At 54.2% G+C, this 15229-nt stretch overlaps 1 protein-coding gene across 1 annotated transcript in view; it reads right to left on the minus strand.

The window, feature by feature from the left end:
* Nucleotides 1-941: 941 nt before the first annotated feature.
* The window catches only part of Hmgcll1 (3-hydroxymethyl-3-methylglutaryl-CoA lyase like 1), a 50977-nt gene continuing 36689 nt past the window's right edge, over nt 942-15229 (minus strand). Inside the window, exons 8-9 of the mRNA XM_042696956.1 lie at nt 13988-14113; nt 942-1166 (exon numbers count right to left, since the gene is read on the minus strand). Coding sequence (XP_042552890.1) covers nt 1065-1166; nt 13988-14113 — 228 coding nt within the window. The 3' untranslated portion in view covers nt 942-1064. The remainder of the gene's footprint in view (nt 1167-13987; nt 14114-15229) is intronic.

Raw genomic sequence — 15229 nt, forward strand, 5'->3', positions numbered from 1 at the left:
AGCAGGGGAGCACAACTTACGCTCTCATTTCTCCGTGGCTGCGTGCAGGCACTGGATTCCATGGCGCTGATGAAGGGTGTGGTGTGGACACCGGACGCCTGGGCACGCAGGGCAGGGCCGTGAGACCGGCTCCTGCCACTGGCCACAGCCCCTTGGGACAAGATATCCCCAGCAATAGTTAACAGATGCGAGCCCTGCTTGACACCAACCTTCTGCTGCTAGAGCTTAGGTGGGGTCGGAGGCAGCTCCGGCTCTCGGTCGGTAACTCCACTGACCTCGGAGGAAGGCAGAGCTCCAGGAGCGCCGCGCAGAACACGGCTGCCACACGCCAGGCCACACTCACACACCACTGACACACGCCAGGCCACACTCACACACCACTGACACGCCAGGCCACACTCACACACCACTGACACACGCCAGGCCACACTCACACACCACTGACACACGCCAGGCCACACTCACACACCACTGACACGCCAGGCCACACTCACACACCACTGACACACGCCAGGCCACACTCACACACCACTGACACGCCAGGCCACACTCACACATCACTGACGCACGCCAGGCCACACTCACACACCACTAACGCACGCCAGGCCACACTCACACACCACTGACACGCCAGGCCACACTCACACACCACTGACGCACGCCAGGCCACACTCACACACCACTGACACGCCAGGCCACACTCACACACCACTGACACGCCAGGTCACACTCACACACCACTGACGCACGCCAGGCCACACTCACACACCACTGACGCACACCAGGCCACACTCACACACCACTGACGCCGCGCCGTGCTGAGCAGCTGGGTTAAGTACGAGCACCGCAGGCCGTACGTAGGGAGATCTGAATTCAATGCTCACACATTCTAAATTAAGAACTTATTTCTACACGTTTTATTCTTTGCTCACAGCTTGCAGTTAGGCTGAGGCTGGCCCGCTTTCCGCCGACGCTCACGGCTGCCTTGGTGCATCCTCCATGAGACCCCTTCCCTCCCCATCCCGCCTGCATGCGCTCTGCAGGGTCTCACAGATCCGCTCGGGTCAGGGCTGGAAGGCGGCGCGCGCCACTTTGGAGTTTGTGGTTTTGTTCAGAGCTTTACAGATGAAGTCCCCAGCTCGCATCACCTTGTGCAGATCCACGCCCTGGGGGGAAGGGAACGGGGGGGGGGAGGGGATTTAGACAGGGAGAGAGAGAGAGGAGACACACAGACACACAGACACACACAGAGAAAACAGAGCTTTAAAATTTGACCAGAAACCAGCCATTTTAAAGTCCACTGTTTGTCACCCCTGCCAGGTGGAGTCCCAGCCTGGCTCCTGTGACCGCCACGCACAGCCTGTGCACTGGCCGGGGCTGGGCCGCATCCACCCCACCCCCCCCCCCCCGGCCACCCCAGGGTCCTCCTTCAGCACCAGACACGACCGGGACTCAAAGGTCAACAGCCTCCATCACCCCAGAAGTCCAGCCTTGTTTCCTATCATAGATACGTCAGTATTCGCTGTTTCCAAAAATGCAGACATCTTTATTTCGTCTCAGAGCGCTGTTTGCTTTCCAGCAGATCACATTTTGGAGTGATCAAACACTACTCAGTAAAGCGGCATCTCAGGAGGCGCTGTGATGGAAATCGTTCACATGGGTGTGTGAGGACGGAGGTCTGGATCCCGCGCATGCGTGTGCATGTGCATGTGTGTAGGTAATGGATGGAAACGGGAGGCTGTGCTCCCTGGTTAGCGGCGTGGACACAGGTGCATCCTGGTGACTATGGAGATGGAGGGGGGACAGCCAGCCAGGAGGAGCTGGGGCAGGGCGGGCGCGGCGGCGCTGACCCAGGCGCGGGTGGAGTGTGGGAGCCCTCGGGAGGGAGCGGGAGCAGGCGCTGCGCCCAGAACAGCAGGAATCCTAGAAGGAGATCAGAACTATGGCTGGAAATGCCATCCTCCATGTTTCTCTCTGGTTTTGGAGGAGATATATGCGGCCACTGCTGGACTCGTGCTAGCACACTGAGACGGCCGCAGATGGCCACACGGAGAACGAATTCAAAGCCACAGCTGGGACCGTAAAGGACTGCACACACTATGGAAGTCAGCATGGGAGCTCCTCAAGATGCTGACATCAGACCTGCACACGCTCCCGCTACCCAACAGACAGAGAGAGTACAGCAACGCAGACCTACACACGCTCCTGTCTACCCAACAGAGAGAGAGTACAGCAACGCAGACCTACACACGCTCCTGTCTACCCAACAGACAGAGAGAATAGAGCAACGCAGACCTACACACGCTCCTGTCTACCCAACAGACAGAGAGAGTACAGCAACGCAGACCTACACACGCTCCTGTCTACCCAACAGAGAGAGAGAGTACAGCAACACAGACCTACACACACTCCTGTCTACCCAACAGAGAGAGAGAGTACAGCAACACAGACCTACACACACTCCTGTCTATCCAACAGAGAGAGAGAGTACAGCAACGCAGACCTACACACGCTCCTGTCTACCCAACAGAGTGAGAGAGTACAGCAACACAGACCTACACACACTCCTGTCTACCCAACAGAGAGAGAGTACAGCAACACAGACCTACACACACTCCTGTCTATCCAACAGAGAGAGAGAGTACAGCAACGCAGACCTACACACGCTCCTGTCTACCCAACAGAGAGAGAGAGTACAGCAACACAGACCTACACACACTCCTGTCTACCCAACAGAGAGAGAGTACAGCAACACAGACCTACACACACTCCTGTCTATCCAACAGAGAGAGAGAGTACAGCAACGCAGACCTACACACGCTCCTGTCTACCCAACAGAGAGAGAGTACAGCAACGCAGACCTACACACGCTCCTGTCTACCCAACAGAGAGAGAGTACAGCAACGCAGACCTACACACGCTCCTGTCTACCCAACAGACAGAGAGAGAGAGTACAGCAACGCAGACCTACACACGCTCCTGTCTACCCAACAGACAGAGAGAGTACAGCAATACAGACCTACACACGCTCCTGTCTACCCAACAGACAGAGAGAGTACAGCAACGCAGACCTACACACGCTCCTGTCTACCCAACAGACAGAGAGAGAGAGTACAGCAACGCAGACCTACACACACTCCTGTCTACCCAACAAAGAGAGAGATTACAGCAATACAGACCTACACACGCTCCTGTCTACCCAACAGAGAGAGAGTACAGCAACACAGACCTACACACGCTCCTGTCTACCCAACAGACAGAGAGAGTACAGCAACGCAGACCTACACACGCTCCTGTCTATCCAACAGACAGAGAGTACAACAACACAGACCTACACACGCTCCTGTCAACCCAACAGACAGAGAGAGAGAGTACAGCAACACAGACCTACACACCCTCCTGTCTACCCAACAGACAGAGAGTACAACAACACAGACCTACACACGCTCCTGTCTACCCAACAGACAGAGAGTACAGCAACGCAGACCTACACACGCTCCTGTCTACCCAACAGACAGAGAGAGTACAGCAACGCAGACCTACACACGCTCCTGTCTACCCAACAGACAGAGAGAGTACAGCAACACAGACCTACACACGCTCCTGTCTACCCAACAGACAGAGAGAGAGAGTACAGCAACGCAGACCTACACACGCTCCTGTCTACCCAACAGAGAGAGAGATTACAGCAATGCAGACCTACACACGCTCCTGTCTACCCAACAGATAGAGAGTACAGCAACGCAGACCTACACACGCTCCTGTCTACCCAACAGACAGAGAGAGAGAGTACAGCAACACAGACCTACACACGCTCCTGTCTACCCAACAGAGAGAGAGAGTACAGCAACGCAGACCTACACACGCTCCTGTCTACCCAACAGAGGAAGTACAGCAACGCAGACCTACACACGCTCCTGTCTACCCAACAGAGAGAGAGTACAGCAACACAGACCTACACACGCTCCTGTCTACCCAACAGACAGAGTACAGCAACGCAGACCTACACACGCTCCTGTCTATCCAACAGAGAGAGAGTACAGCAACGCAGACCTACACACGCTCCTGTCTACCCAACAGACAGAGAGAGTACAGAAACACAGACCTACACACACTCCTGTCTACCCAACAGACAGAGAGAGAGTACAGCAACACAGACCTACACATGCTCCTGTCTACCCAACAGACAGAGAGAGAGTACAACAACACAGACCTACACACGCTCCTGTCTACCCAACAGAGAGAGAGAGAGTACATCAAGACAGACCTACACACGCTCCTGTCTACCCAACAGACAGAGAGAGTACAGCAACACAGACCTACACACGCTCCTGTCTATCCAACAGACAGAGAGAGTACAGCAACACAGACCTACACATGCTCCTGTCTAGCCAACAGACAGAGAGAGAGAGTACAGCAACGCAGACCTACACACGCTCCTGTCTACTCAACAGAGAGAGAGTACAGCAACACAGACCTACACACGCTCCTGTCTACCCAACAGACAGAGAGAGTACAGCAACGCAGACCTACACACGATCCTGTCTACCCAAAAGACAGAGAGAGTACAGCAACGCAGACCTACACACGCTCCTGTCTACCCAACAGACAGAGAGAGAGTACAGCAACACAGACCTACACACGCTCCTGTCTACCCAACAGAGAGAGAGAGTACAGCAACGCAGACCTACACACACTCCTGTCTACCCAACAAAGAGAGAGATTACAGCAATACAGACCTACACACGCTCCTGTCTACCCAACAGAGAGAGAGTACAGCAACACAGACCTACACACGCTCCTGTCTACCCAACAGACAGAGAGAGTACAGCAACGCAGACCTACACACGCTCCTGTCTATCCAACAGAGAGAGAGTACAGCAACACAGACCTACACACGCTCCTGTCTATCCAACAGACAGAGAGTACAGCAACACAGACCTACACACGCTCCTGTCTATCCAACAGACAGAGAGTACAACAACACAGACCTACACACGCTCCTGTCTACCCAACAGACAGAGAGAGAGAGTACAGCAACACAGACCTACACACCCTCCTGTCTACCCAACAGACAGAGAGTACAACAACACAGACCTACACACGCTCCTGTCTACCCAACAGACAGAGAGTACAGCAACGCAGACCTACACACGCTCCTTTCTACCCAACAGACAGAGAGAGTACAGCAACGCAGACCTACACACGCTCCTGTCTACCCAACAGACAGAGAGAGTACAGCAACACAGACCTACACACGCTCCTGTCTACGCAACAGACAGAGATAGAGAGTACAGCTACGCAGACCTACACACGCTCCTGTCTACCCAACAGAGAGAGAGATTACAGCAATGCAGACCTACACACGCTCCTGTCTACCCAACAGATAGAGAGTACAGCAACGCAGACCTACACACGCTCCTGTCTACCCAACAGACAGAGAGAGAGAGTACAGCAACACAGACCTACACACGCTCCTGTCTACCCAACAGAGAGAGAGAGTACAGCAACGCAGACCTACACACGCTCCTGTCTACCCAACAGAGGAAGTACAGCAACGCAGACCTACACACGCTCCTGTCTACCCAACAGAGAGAGAGTACAGCAACACAGACCTACACACGCTCCTGTCTACCCAACAGACAGAGTACAGCAACGCAGACCTACACACGCTCCTGTCTATCCAACAGAGAGAGAGTACAGCAACGCAGACCTACACACGCTCCTGTCTACCCAACAGACAGAGAGAGTACAGAAACACAGACCTACACACACTCCTGTCTACCCAACAGACAGAGAGAGAGTACAGCAACACAGACCTACACATGTTCCTGTCTACCCAACAGACAGAGAGAGAGTACAACAGCACAGACCTACACACGCTCCTGTCTACCCAACAGAGAGAGAGAGAGTACAGCAACACAGACCTACACACGCTCCTGTCTACCCAACAGACAGAGAGAGTACAGCAACACAGACCTACACACGCTCCTGTCTATCCAACAGACAGAGAGAGTACAGCAACACAGACCTACACACGCTCCTGTCTAGCCAACAGACAGAGAGAGAGAGTACAGCAACGCAGACCTACACACGCTCCTGTCTACTCAACAGAGAGAGAGTACAGCAACACAGACCTACACACGCTCCTGTCTACCCAACAGACAGAGAGAGTACAGCAAAGCAGACCTACACACGCTCCTGTCTACCCAAAAGACAGAGAGAGTACAGCAACGCAGACCTACACACGCTCCTGTCTACCCAACAGACAGAGAGAGAGTACAGCAACACAGACCTACACACGCTCCTGTCTACCCAACAGAGAGAGAGAGTACAGCAACGCAGACCTACACACACTCCTGTCTACCCAACAAAGAGAGAGATTACAGCAATACAGACCTACACACGCTCCTGTCTACCCAACAGAGAGAGAGTACAGCAACACAGACCTGCACACGCTCCTGTCTACCCAACAGACAGAGAGAGTACAGCAACGCAGACCTACACACGCTCCTGTCTATCCAACAGAGAGAGAGTACAGCAACGCAGACCTACACACGCTCCTGTCTATCCAACAGACAGAGAGAGTACAGCAACACAGACCTACACACGCTCCTGTCTATCCAACAGACAGAGAGTACAACAACACAGACCTACACACGCTCCTGTCAACCCAACAGACAGAGAGAGAGAGTACAGCAACACAGACCTACACACCCTCCTGTCTACCCAACAGACAGAGAGTACAACAACACAGACCTACACACGCTCCTGTCTACCCAACGGACAGAGAGTACAGCAACGCAGACCTACACACGCTCCTGTCTACCCAACAGACAGAGAGAGTACAGCAACGCAGACCTACACACGCTCCTGTCTACCCAACAGACAGAGAGAGTACAGCAACACAGACCTACACACGCTCCTGTCTACCCAACAGACAGAGAGAGAGAGTACAGCAACGCAGACCTACACACGCTCCTGTCTACCCAACAGAGAGAGAGATTACAGCAATGCAGACCTACACACGCTCCTGTCTACCCAACAGATAGAGAGTACAGCAACGCAGACCTACACACGCTCCTGTCTACCCAACAGACAGAGAGAGAGAGTACAGCAACACAGACCTACACACGCTCCTGTCTACCCAACAGAGAGAGAGAGTACAGCAACGCAGACCTACACACGCTCCTGTCTACCCAACAGAGGAAGTACAGCAACGCAGACCTACACACGCTCCTGTCTACCCAACAGAGAGAGAGTACAGCAACACAGACCTATACACGCTCCTGTCTACCCAACAGACAGAGTACAGCAACGCAGACCTACACACGCTCCTGTCTATCCAACAGAGAGAGAGTACAGCAACGCAGACCTACACACGCTCCTGTCTACCCAACAGACAGAGAGAGTACAGAAACACAGACCTACACACACTCCTGTCTACCCAACAGACAGAGAGAGAGTACAGCAACACAGACCTACACATGCTCCTGTCTACCCAACAGACAGAGAGAGAGTACAACAACACAGACCTACACACGCTCCTGTCTACCCAACAGAGAGAGAGAGAGTACATCAAGACAGACCTACACACGCTCCTGTCTACCCAACAGACAGAGAGAGTACAGCAACACAGACCTACACACGCTCCTGTCTATCCAACAGACAGAGAGAGTACAGCAACACAGACCTACACACGCTCCTGTCTAGCCAACAGACAGAGAGAGAGAGTACAGCAACGCAGACCTACACACGCTCCTGTCTACTCAACAGAGAGAGAGTACAGCAACACAGACCTACACACGCTCCTGTCTACCCAACAGACAGAGAGAGTACAGAAACACAGACCTACAAACACTCCTGTCAACCCAACAGACAGAGAGAGAGAGTACAGCAACGCAGACCTACACACGCTCCTGTCTACCCAACAGACAGAGAGAGTACAGCAACGCAGACCTACACACGCTCCTGTCTACCCAAAAGACAGAGAGAGTACAGCAACGCAGACCTACACACGCTCCTGTCTACCCAACAGACAGAGAGAGAGTACAGCAACACAGACCTACACACGCTCCTGTCTACCCAACAGACAGAGAGAGAGTACAGCAACGCAGACCTACACACGCTCCTGTCTACCCAACAGACAGAGAGAGTACAGCAACACAGACCTACACACGCTCCTGTCTACCCAACAGACAGAGAGTACAGCAACGCAGACCTACACACGCTCCTGTCTATCCAACAGACAGAGAGTACAGCAACACAGACCTACACACGCTCCTGTCTACCCAACATACAGAGAGAGAGTACAGCAACACAGACCTACACACACTCCTGTCTACCCAACAGACAGAGAGAGTACAGCAACGCAGACCTACACATGCTCCTGTCTACCCAACAGACAGAGATAGTACAGCAACGCAGACCTACACACGCTCCTGTCTTCCCAACAGACAGAGAGAGAGAGTACAGCAACGCAGACCTACACATGCTCCTGTCTACCCAACAGACAGAGAGAGTACAGCAACGCAAACCTACACACGCTCCTGTCTATCCAACAGACAGAGAGAGAGAGTACAGCAACACAGACCTACACACGCTCCTGTCTACCCAACAGACAGAGAGAGAGAGTACAGCAACGCAGACCTACACACGCTCCTGTCTACCCAACAGAGAGAGAGAGAGAGTACAGCAACACAGACCTACACACGCTCCTGTCTACCCAACAGACAGAGAGTACAGCAACGCAGACCTACACACGCTCCTGTCTACCCAACAGAGAGAGAGAGTACAGCAACACAGACCTACACACGCTCCTGTCTACCCACCAGAGAGAGAGTACAGCAACACAGACCTGCACACGCTCCTGTCTACCCAACAGAGAGAGAGAGAGAGTACAGCAAAGCAGACCTACACACGCTCCTGTCTACCCAACAGACAGAGAGAGTACAGCAACGCAGACCTACACACGCTCCTGTCTACCCAACAGACAGAGAGTACAGCAACGCAGACCTACACACGCTCCTGTCTACCCAACAGAGGAAGTACAGCAACGCAGACCTACGCACGCTCCTGTCTACCCAACAGACAGAGAGAGAGTACAGCAACACACACCTACACACGCTCCTGTCTACCCAACAGACAGAGAGAGAGAGTACAGCAACGCAGACCTACACACGCTCCTGTCTATCCAACAGAGAGAGAGAGAGAGTACAGCAACGCAGACCTACACACACTCCTGTCTACCCAACAGAGAGAGAGATTACAGCAACACAGACCTACACACGCTCCTGTCTACCCAACAGAGAGAGAGAGAGAGTACAGCAATGCAGACCTACACACGCTCCTGTCTACCCAACAGACAGAGAGAGTACAGCAACGCAGACCTACACACGCTCCTGTCTACCCAACAGACAGAGAGTACAGTAACACAGACCTACACACACTCCTGTCTACCCAACAGACAGAGAGTACAGCAACACAGACCTACACACGCTCCTGTCTACCCAACAGAGAGAGAGTACAGCAACGCAGACCTACACACGCTCCTGTCTACCCAACAGACAGAGAGAGTACAGCAACACAGACCTACACACGCTCCTGTCTACCCAACAGACAGAGAGAGTACAGCAACACAGACCTACACACGCTCCTGTCTACCCAACAGACAGAGAGTACAGCAACACAGACCTACACACGCTCCTGTCTACCCAACAGACAGAGAGAGTACAGCAACACAGACCTACACATGCTCCTGTCTACCCAACAGACAGAGAGAGAGTACAGCAACACAGACCTACACACGCTCCTGTCTACCCAACAGACAGAGAGAGAGAGTACAGCAACACAGACCTACACACGCTCCTGTCTACCCAACAGAGGAAGTACAGCAACGCAGACCTACACACGCTCCTGTCTACCCAACAGACAGAGAGAGAGTACAGCAACACACACCTACACACGCTCCTGTCTACCCAACAGACAGAGAGAGAGTACAGCAACACAGACCTACACACGCTCCTTTCTACCCAACAGAGAGAGAGTACAGCAACGCAGACCTACACACGCTCCTGTCTACCCAACAGACAGAGAGAGTACAGCAACACAGACCTACACACGCTCCTGTCTACCCAACAGACAGAGAGAGTACAGTAACACAGACCTACACACGCTCCTGTCTACCCAACAGACAGAGAGAGAGTACAGCAACACAGACCTACACACGCTCCTGTCTACCCAACAGACAGAGAGAGTACAGCAACACAGACCTACACACGCTCCTGTCTACCCAACAGACAGAGAGAGTACAGCAACACAGACCTACACACACTCCTGTCTACCCAACAGAGAGAGAGTACAGCAACGCAGACCTACACACGCTCCTGTCTACCCAACAGACAGAGAGAGTACAGCAACACAGACCTACACACGCTCCTGTCTACCCAACAGACAGAGAGAGAGAGTACAGCAACGCAGACCTACACATGCTCCTGTCTACCCAACAGAGGAAGTACAGCAACGCAGACCTACACACGCTCCTGTCTACCCAACAGACAGAGAGTACAGCAACACAGACCTGCACACGCTCCTGTCTACCCAACAGACAGAGAGAGTACAGCAACGCAGACCTACACACGCTCCTGTCTACCCAACAGACAGAGAGAGTACAGCAACACAGACCTACACACGCTCCATTCTACCCAACCGAGAGAGATAGTAGAGCAACGCAGACCTACACACGCTCCTGTCTACCCAACAAACAGAGAGAGTACAGCAACACAGACCTACACACGCTCCTGTCTACCCAACAGACAGAGAGAGAGAGTACAGCAACGCAGACCTACACATGCTCCTGTCTACCCAACAGAGGAAGTACAGCAACGCAGACCTACACACGCTCCTGTCTACCCAACAGAGGAAGTACAGCAACACAGACCTACACATGCTCCTGTCTACCCAACAGAGGAAGTACAGCAACACAGACCTACACACGCTCCTGTCTACCCAACAGAGAGAGAGAGTACAGCAACGCAGACCTACACACGCTCCTGTCTACCCAACAGAGAGAGAGAGTACAGCAACGCAGACCTACACACGCTCCTGTCTACCCAACAGAGAGAGAGAGTACAGCAACGCAGACCTACACACGCTCCTGTCTACCCAACAGACAGAGAGAGAGAGTACAGCAACGCAGACCTACACACGCTCCTGTCTACCCAACAGAGAGAGACAGTACAGCAACGCAGACCTACACACGCTCCTGTCTACCCAACAGAGAGAGAGTACAGCAACGCAGACCTACACACGCTCTTGTCTACCCAACAGACAGAGAGAGAGAGTACAGCAACACAGACCTACACACGCTCCTGTCTACCCAACAGAGAGAGAGTACAGCAACGCAGACCTACACACGCTCCTGTCTACCCAACAGACAGAGAGAGAGTATAGCAACACAGACCTACACACGCTCCTGTCTACCCAACAGAGGAAGTACAGCAACACAGACCTACACACACTCCTGTCTACCCAACAGAGGAAGTACAGCAACACAGACCTACACACGCTCCTGTCTACCCAACAGAGGAAGTACAGCAACACAGACCTACACACGCTCCTGTCTACCCAACAGAGAGAGAGAGTACAGCAACGCAGACCTACACACGCTCCTGTCTACCCAACAGACAGAGAGAGAGAGTACAGCAACGCAGACCTACACACGCTCCTGTCTACCCAACAGACAGAGAGAGAGTACAGCAACGCAGACCTACACACGCTCCTGTCTACCCAACAGAGAGAGAGAGTACAGCAACGCAGACCTACACACGCTCCTGTCTACCCAACAGAGAGAGAGTACAGCAACGCAGACCTACACACGCTCCTGTCTACCCAACAGACAGAGAGAGAGAGTACAGCAACACAGACCTACACACGCTCCTGTCTACCCAACAGAGAGAGGGTACAGCAACGCAGACCTACACACGCTCCTGTCTACCCAACAGACAGAGAGAGAGTACAACAACACAGACCTACACACGCTCCTGTCTACCCAACAGAGAGAGAGTACAGCAACGCAGACCTACACACGCTCCTGTCTACCCAACAGACAGAGAGAGAGTATAGCAACACAGACCTACACACGCTCCTGTCTACCCAACAGAGTAAGTACAGCAACACAGACCTACACACGCTCCTGTCTACCCAACAGAGGAAGTATAGCAACACAGACCTACACACGCTCCTGTCTACCCAACAGAGAGAGAGAGTACAGCAACGCAGACCTACACACGCTCCTGTCTACCCAACAGACAGAGAGAGAGAGTACAGCAACGCAGACCTACACACGCTCCTGTCTACCCAACAGACAGAGAGAGAGTACAGCAACGCAGACCTACACACGCTCCTGTCTACCCAACAGAGAGAGAGAGTACAGCAACGCAGACCTACACATGCTCCTGTCTACCCAACAGAGAGAGAGTACAGCAACGCAGACCTACACACGCTCCTGTCTACCCAACAGACAGAGAGAGAGAGTACAGCAACACAGACCTACACACGCTCCTGTCTACCCAACAGAGAGAGAGTACAGCAACGCAGACCTACACACGCTCCTGTCTACCCAACAGACAGAGAGAGAGTACAACAACACAGACCTACACACGCTCCTGTCTACCCTACAGAGAGAGAGTACAGCAACGCAGACCTACACACGCTCCTGTCTACCCAACAGAGGAAGTACAGCAACACAGACCTACACACGCTCCTGTCTACCCAACAGACGAAGTACAGCAATGCACTCGGGCGCTGCGGCAGCTCTGTGACTTGCCACGTTGCCTGACAATGAAACTGTGTGCGTGTGCCGTGTGCTCCTTCCCGTGTGAGCGCGCAGGTGACAGCGCTCAAGGACCGGAAAGATAAAATTCTGTGCAGGACCAAAGCCACGTGTGTGGCCGGCGTGGGCCTGGGGGCCACATCCACGGGAGACGGAGGAGGCCTGCGTTTATGTGAGGAAGCAATAACCAACCAGAACATTCTAGAAACGGAACCACTAGTTCTTGGTAGTTGCCTCGGCCTTTAGACTAGAGTGGAGTTGTGGCCTCTGGAGGATCATGGATTCGCAGCTAGCTTGGACTCCTGGCTCAATGGAGATTGCTAGGCAGTGTCATCATCCGCCTCGAATTGCAAATGATGAAGCTACTGTGCAACACACAAACACACAGACCTCCTAACCAGAGAAGCTAAGCAGTAGCTTTCTGTGTTTGTAGAGGACGGTGCGGGTGTGTGGTGCCAGTTAGGTCTCGGTAAACGCGCCGAGCATCTGCATGCTGCTGGCTCTGAGGAGGATGGGCTGCCGTTGCTTTCTGACTGCACAGGAAGGCAGATGAGCAACAAGACGGTGACAGCCCGGGGGGGGGGGGCGTCCAGAGGCAAAATCAGAGACTAGCGGGGCAGCGCGGGGTCGCCCAGGGAGAGAAAGGGCCAGCCCAGCCCCGGGCTCTCCAGGGGAGATGCAGGGAGGTCTGGAAGACCCCTCGGGCTGCTGCGGAAGAACCAGCGGGGTTGGGGTCAGGGACAGAACCTGCTGGAGCCGGATGGCAGGCGCGGGGCAGTGTCACTAGGCAGGTTGGTGTTAGGAGTTGGTTTCCGTGGAGTCACACAGCGCGTGCCTGTCCTCTTCCCGTGAGCCCCACGGGCAGAGTTGGACAGATTCCGAGCCTCTGAAAGGAGGGAGAAGCTCTGGCGTTGGAGCCCTGGGGCTCCGCGTGTGCGGGAGGGCCCCACACACGCCAGAGCGCAGCTGCGCGGCCCGGCCGGCCGCGGTACAGGTGAGAGGCAGGCCCAGCGGGAGGCACAGGTAAAGGTCAAGTCAGGTCATTCACGCAAGTAACAAAAGCGATCTGCACATGACTCCTGAGACCCGAGGGGCGTGGGGCCGAGGGAGGAGGGGCGGCGAGTGAGCCGTGCGTGCGTGGGGCGCGGGGCTTACCGTGTGCAGCCCCAGGCCCTCCAGCATGTAGAGCAGGTCCTCGGTGGCCACATTGCTGGAGGCCCCCGGCGCGTAGGGGCAGCCGCCCAGCCCGGACACGGCCGCGTCCACCACGCTCACGCCCATCTGGAAAACAAAGCACAAGGCCCGGCGGGCCACTCACACGTGTGTGCCAGACACGCGCTCCACCCGCAGCAGAGGCACGCACGCTCCACACCCCCTCACAGACCCCATGCCACGGCCGTGCCGGCCAGCTCCTCTCCTGGACCACAGCGCCGCGGCTCAGGCCCCGGTGCGCGAGCAGGCGGACATGGAAGTGCGTGAGCTGACAGAACCAGGACGCGAGGCGGCGAGCTGTGGTTAGGACCCGTCCACACCCAGGCCTCACAGCCGCCAGTGCCAGCTCAACCCACCAGCCTCATCAGCAACCTGAAACAACCCCAGCGCCCCCGCTGGAGACCAAGACGCCTCAAAAGACCAGCAATGGGGGCCGGGGCCGGGGGACTGATGTGTGTGATCTAATTTTGTAGGCTCAGGTCATCCATTCGATTCACACTTTTGATGGAAACGCCGCTTTACACACAGATCCAGGCCGCTCTGCAAGCAAAGGGTATTTAAGAGGCAGCACAATAGCAGCCACGCCAGCCGTGCCTGCTGGGCTATAAAAACGCTAACAATCTCGGGTCTCTGCGTTCCCCGCCCCATCATGGATTTTGGATGAACGGCCACAAGATGGCAGTACAGTACAGGACTGCTCCAAGCTCAACTCCAGCCTTCCAGCCCCAGGAAGGGGCAGAGAGGATCCTAGTTTTATAGTTATCAAATACTTATCACATTTAAAATAAGCACACACTCACTGGTGGCACCGGACGCGTGGAACTGCACTCAATATGTCCAATTCAGGCTTGCTGATTCCTCCTTCGACTTGTCTGTCCTTAAACCAACAACATTCGACACAAAAATCCTGTAGCTGGTGGGACTCACTGTTGGAAGCCATTCTAGATCGGTGTTCATGTTAGCTGATGAGAAGCAATTGTTCCTGAAGCTTAAAAATCTCTCAAAGCACCAACATCTCCTTGGCTCCCTCTTTTCTTACAGCCCGTGATTCAAGCTATGAATCAGAGCCCTGCCCGCCGCTGGGATGCTCAGCCGTGCAAACCTCTACCCTACAGAGAGCTACCTGCGCCTGAATCGGAGTGGGGCCACACCGGGGACAGACAGACAGACCACAGACACACTACG

The sequence above is a fragment of the Dipodomys spectabilis genome, unplaced genomic scaffold (genome assembly GCF_019054845.1).
Source record: "Dipodomys spectabilis isolate Male_0828 unplaced genomic scaffold, ASM1905484v1 ptg000213l, whole genome shotgun sequence".
Taxonomy (NCBI): Eukaryota; Metazoa; Chordata; class Mammalia; order Rodentia; family Heteromyidae; genus Dipodomys; species Dipodomys spectabilis.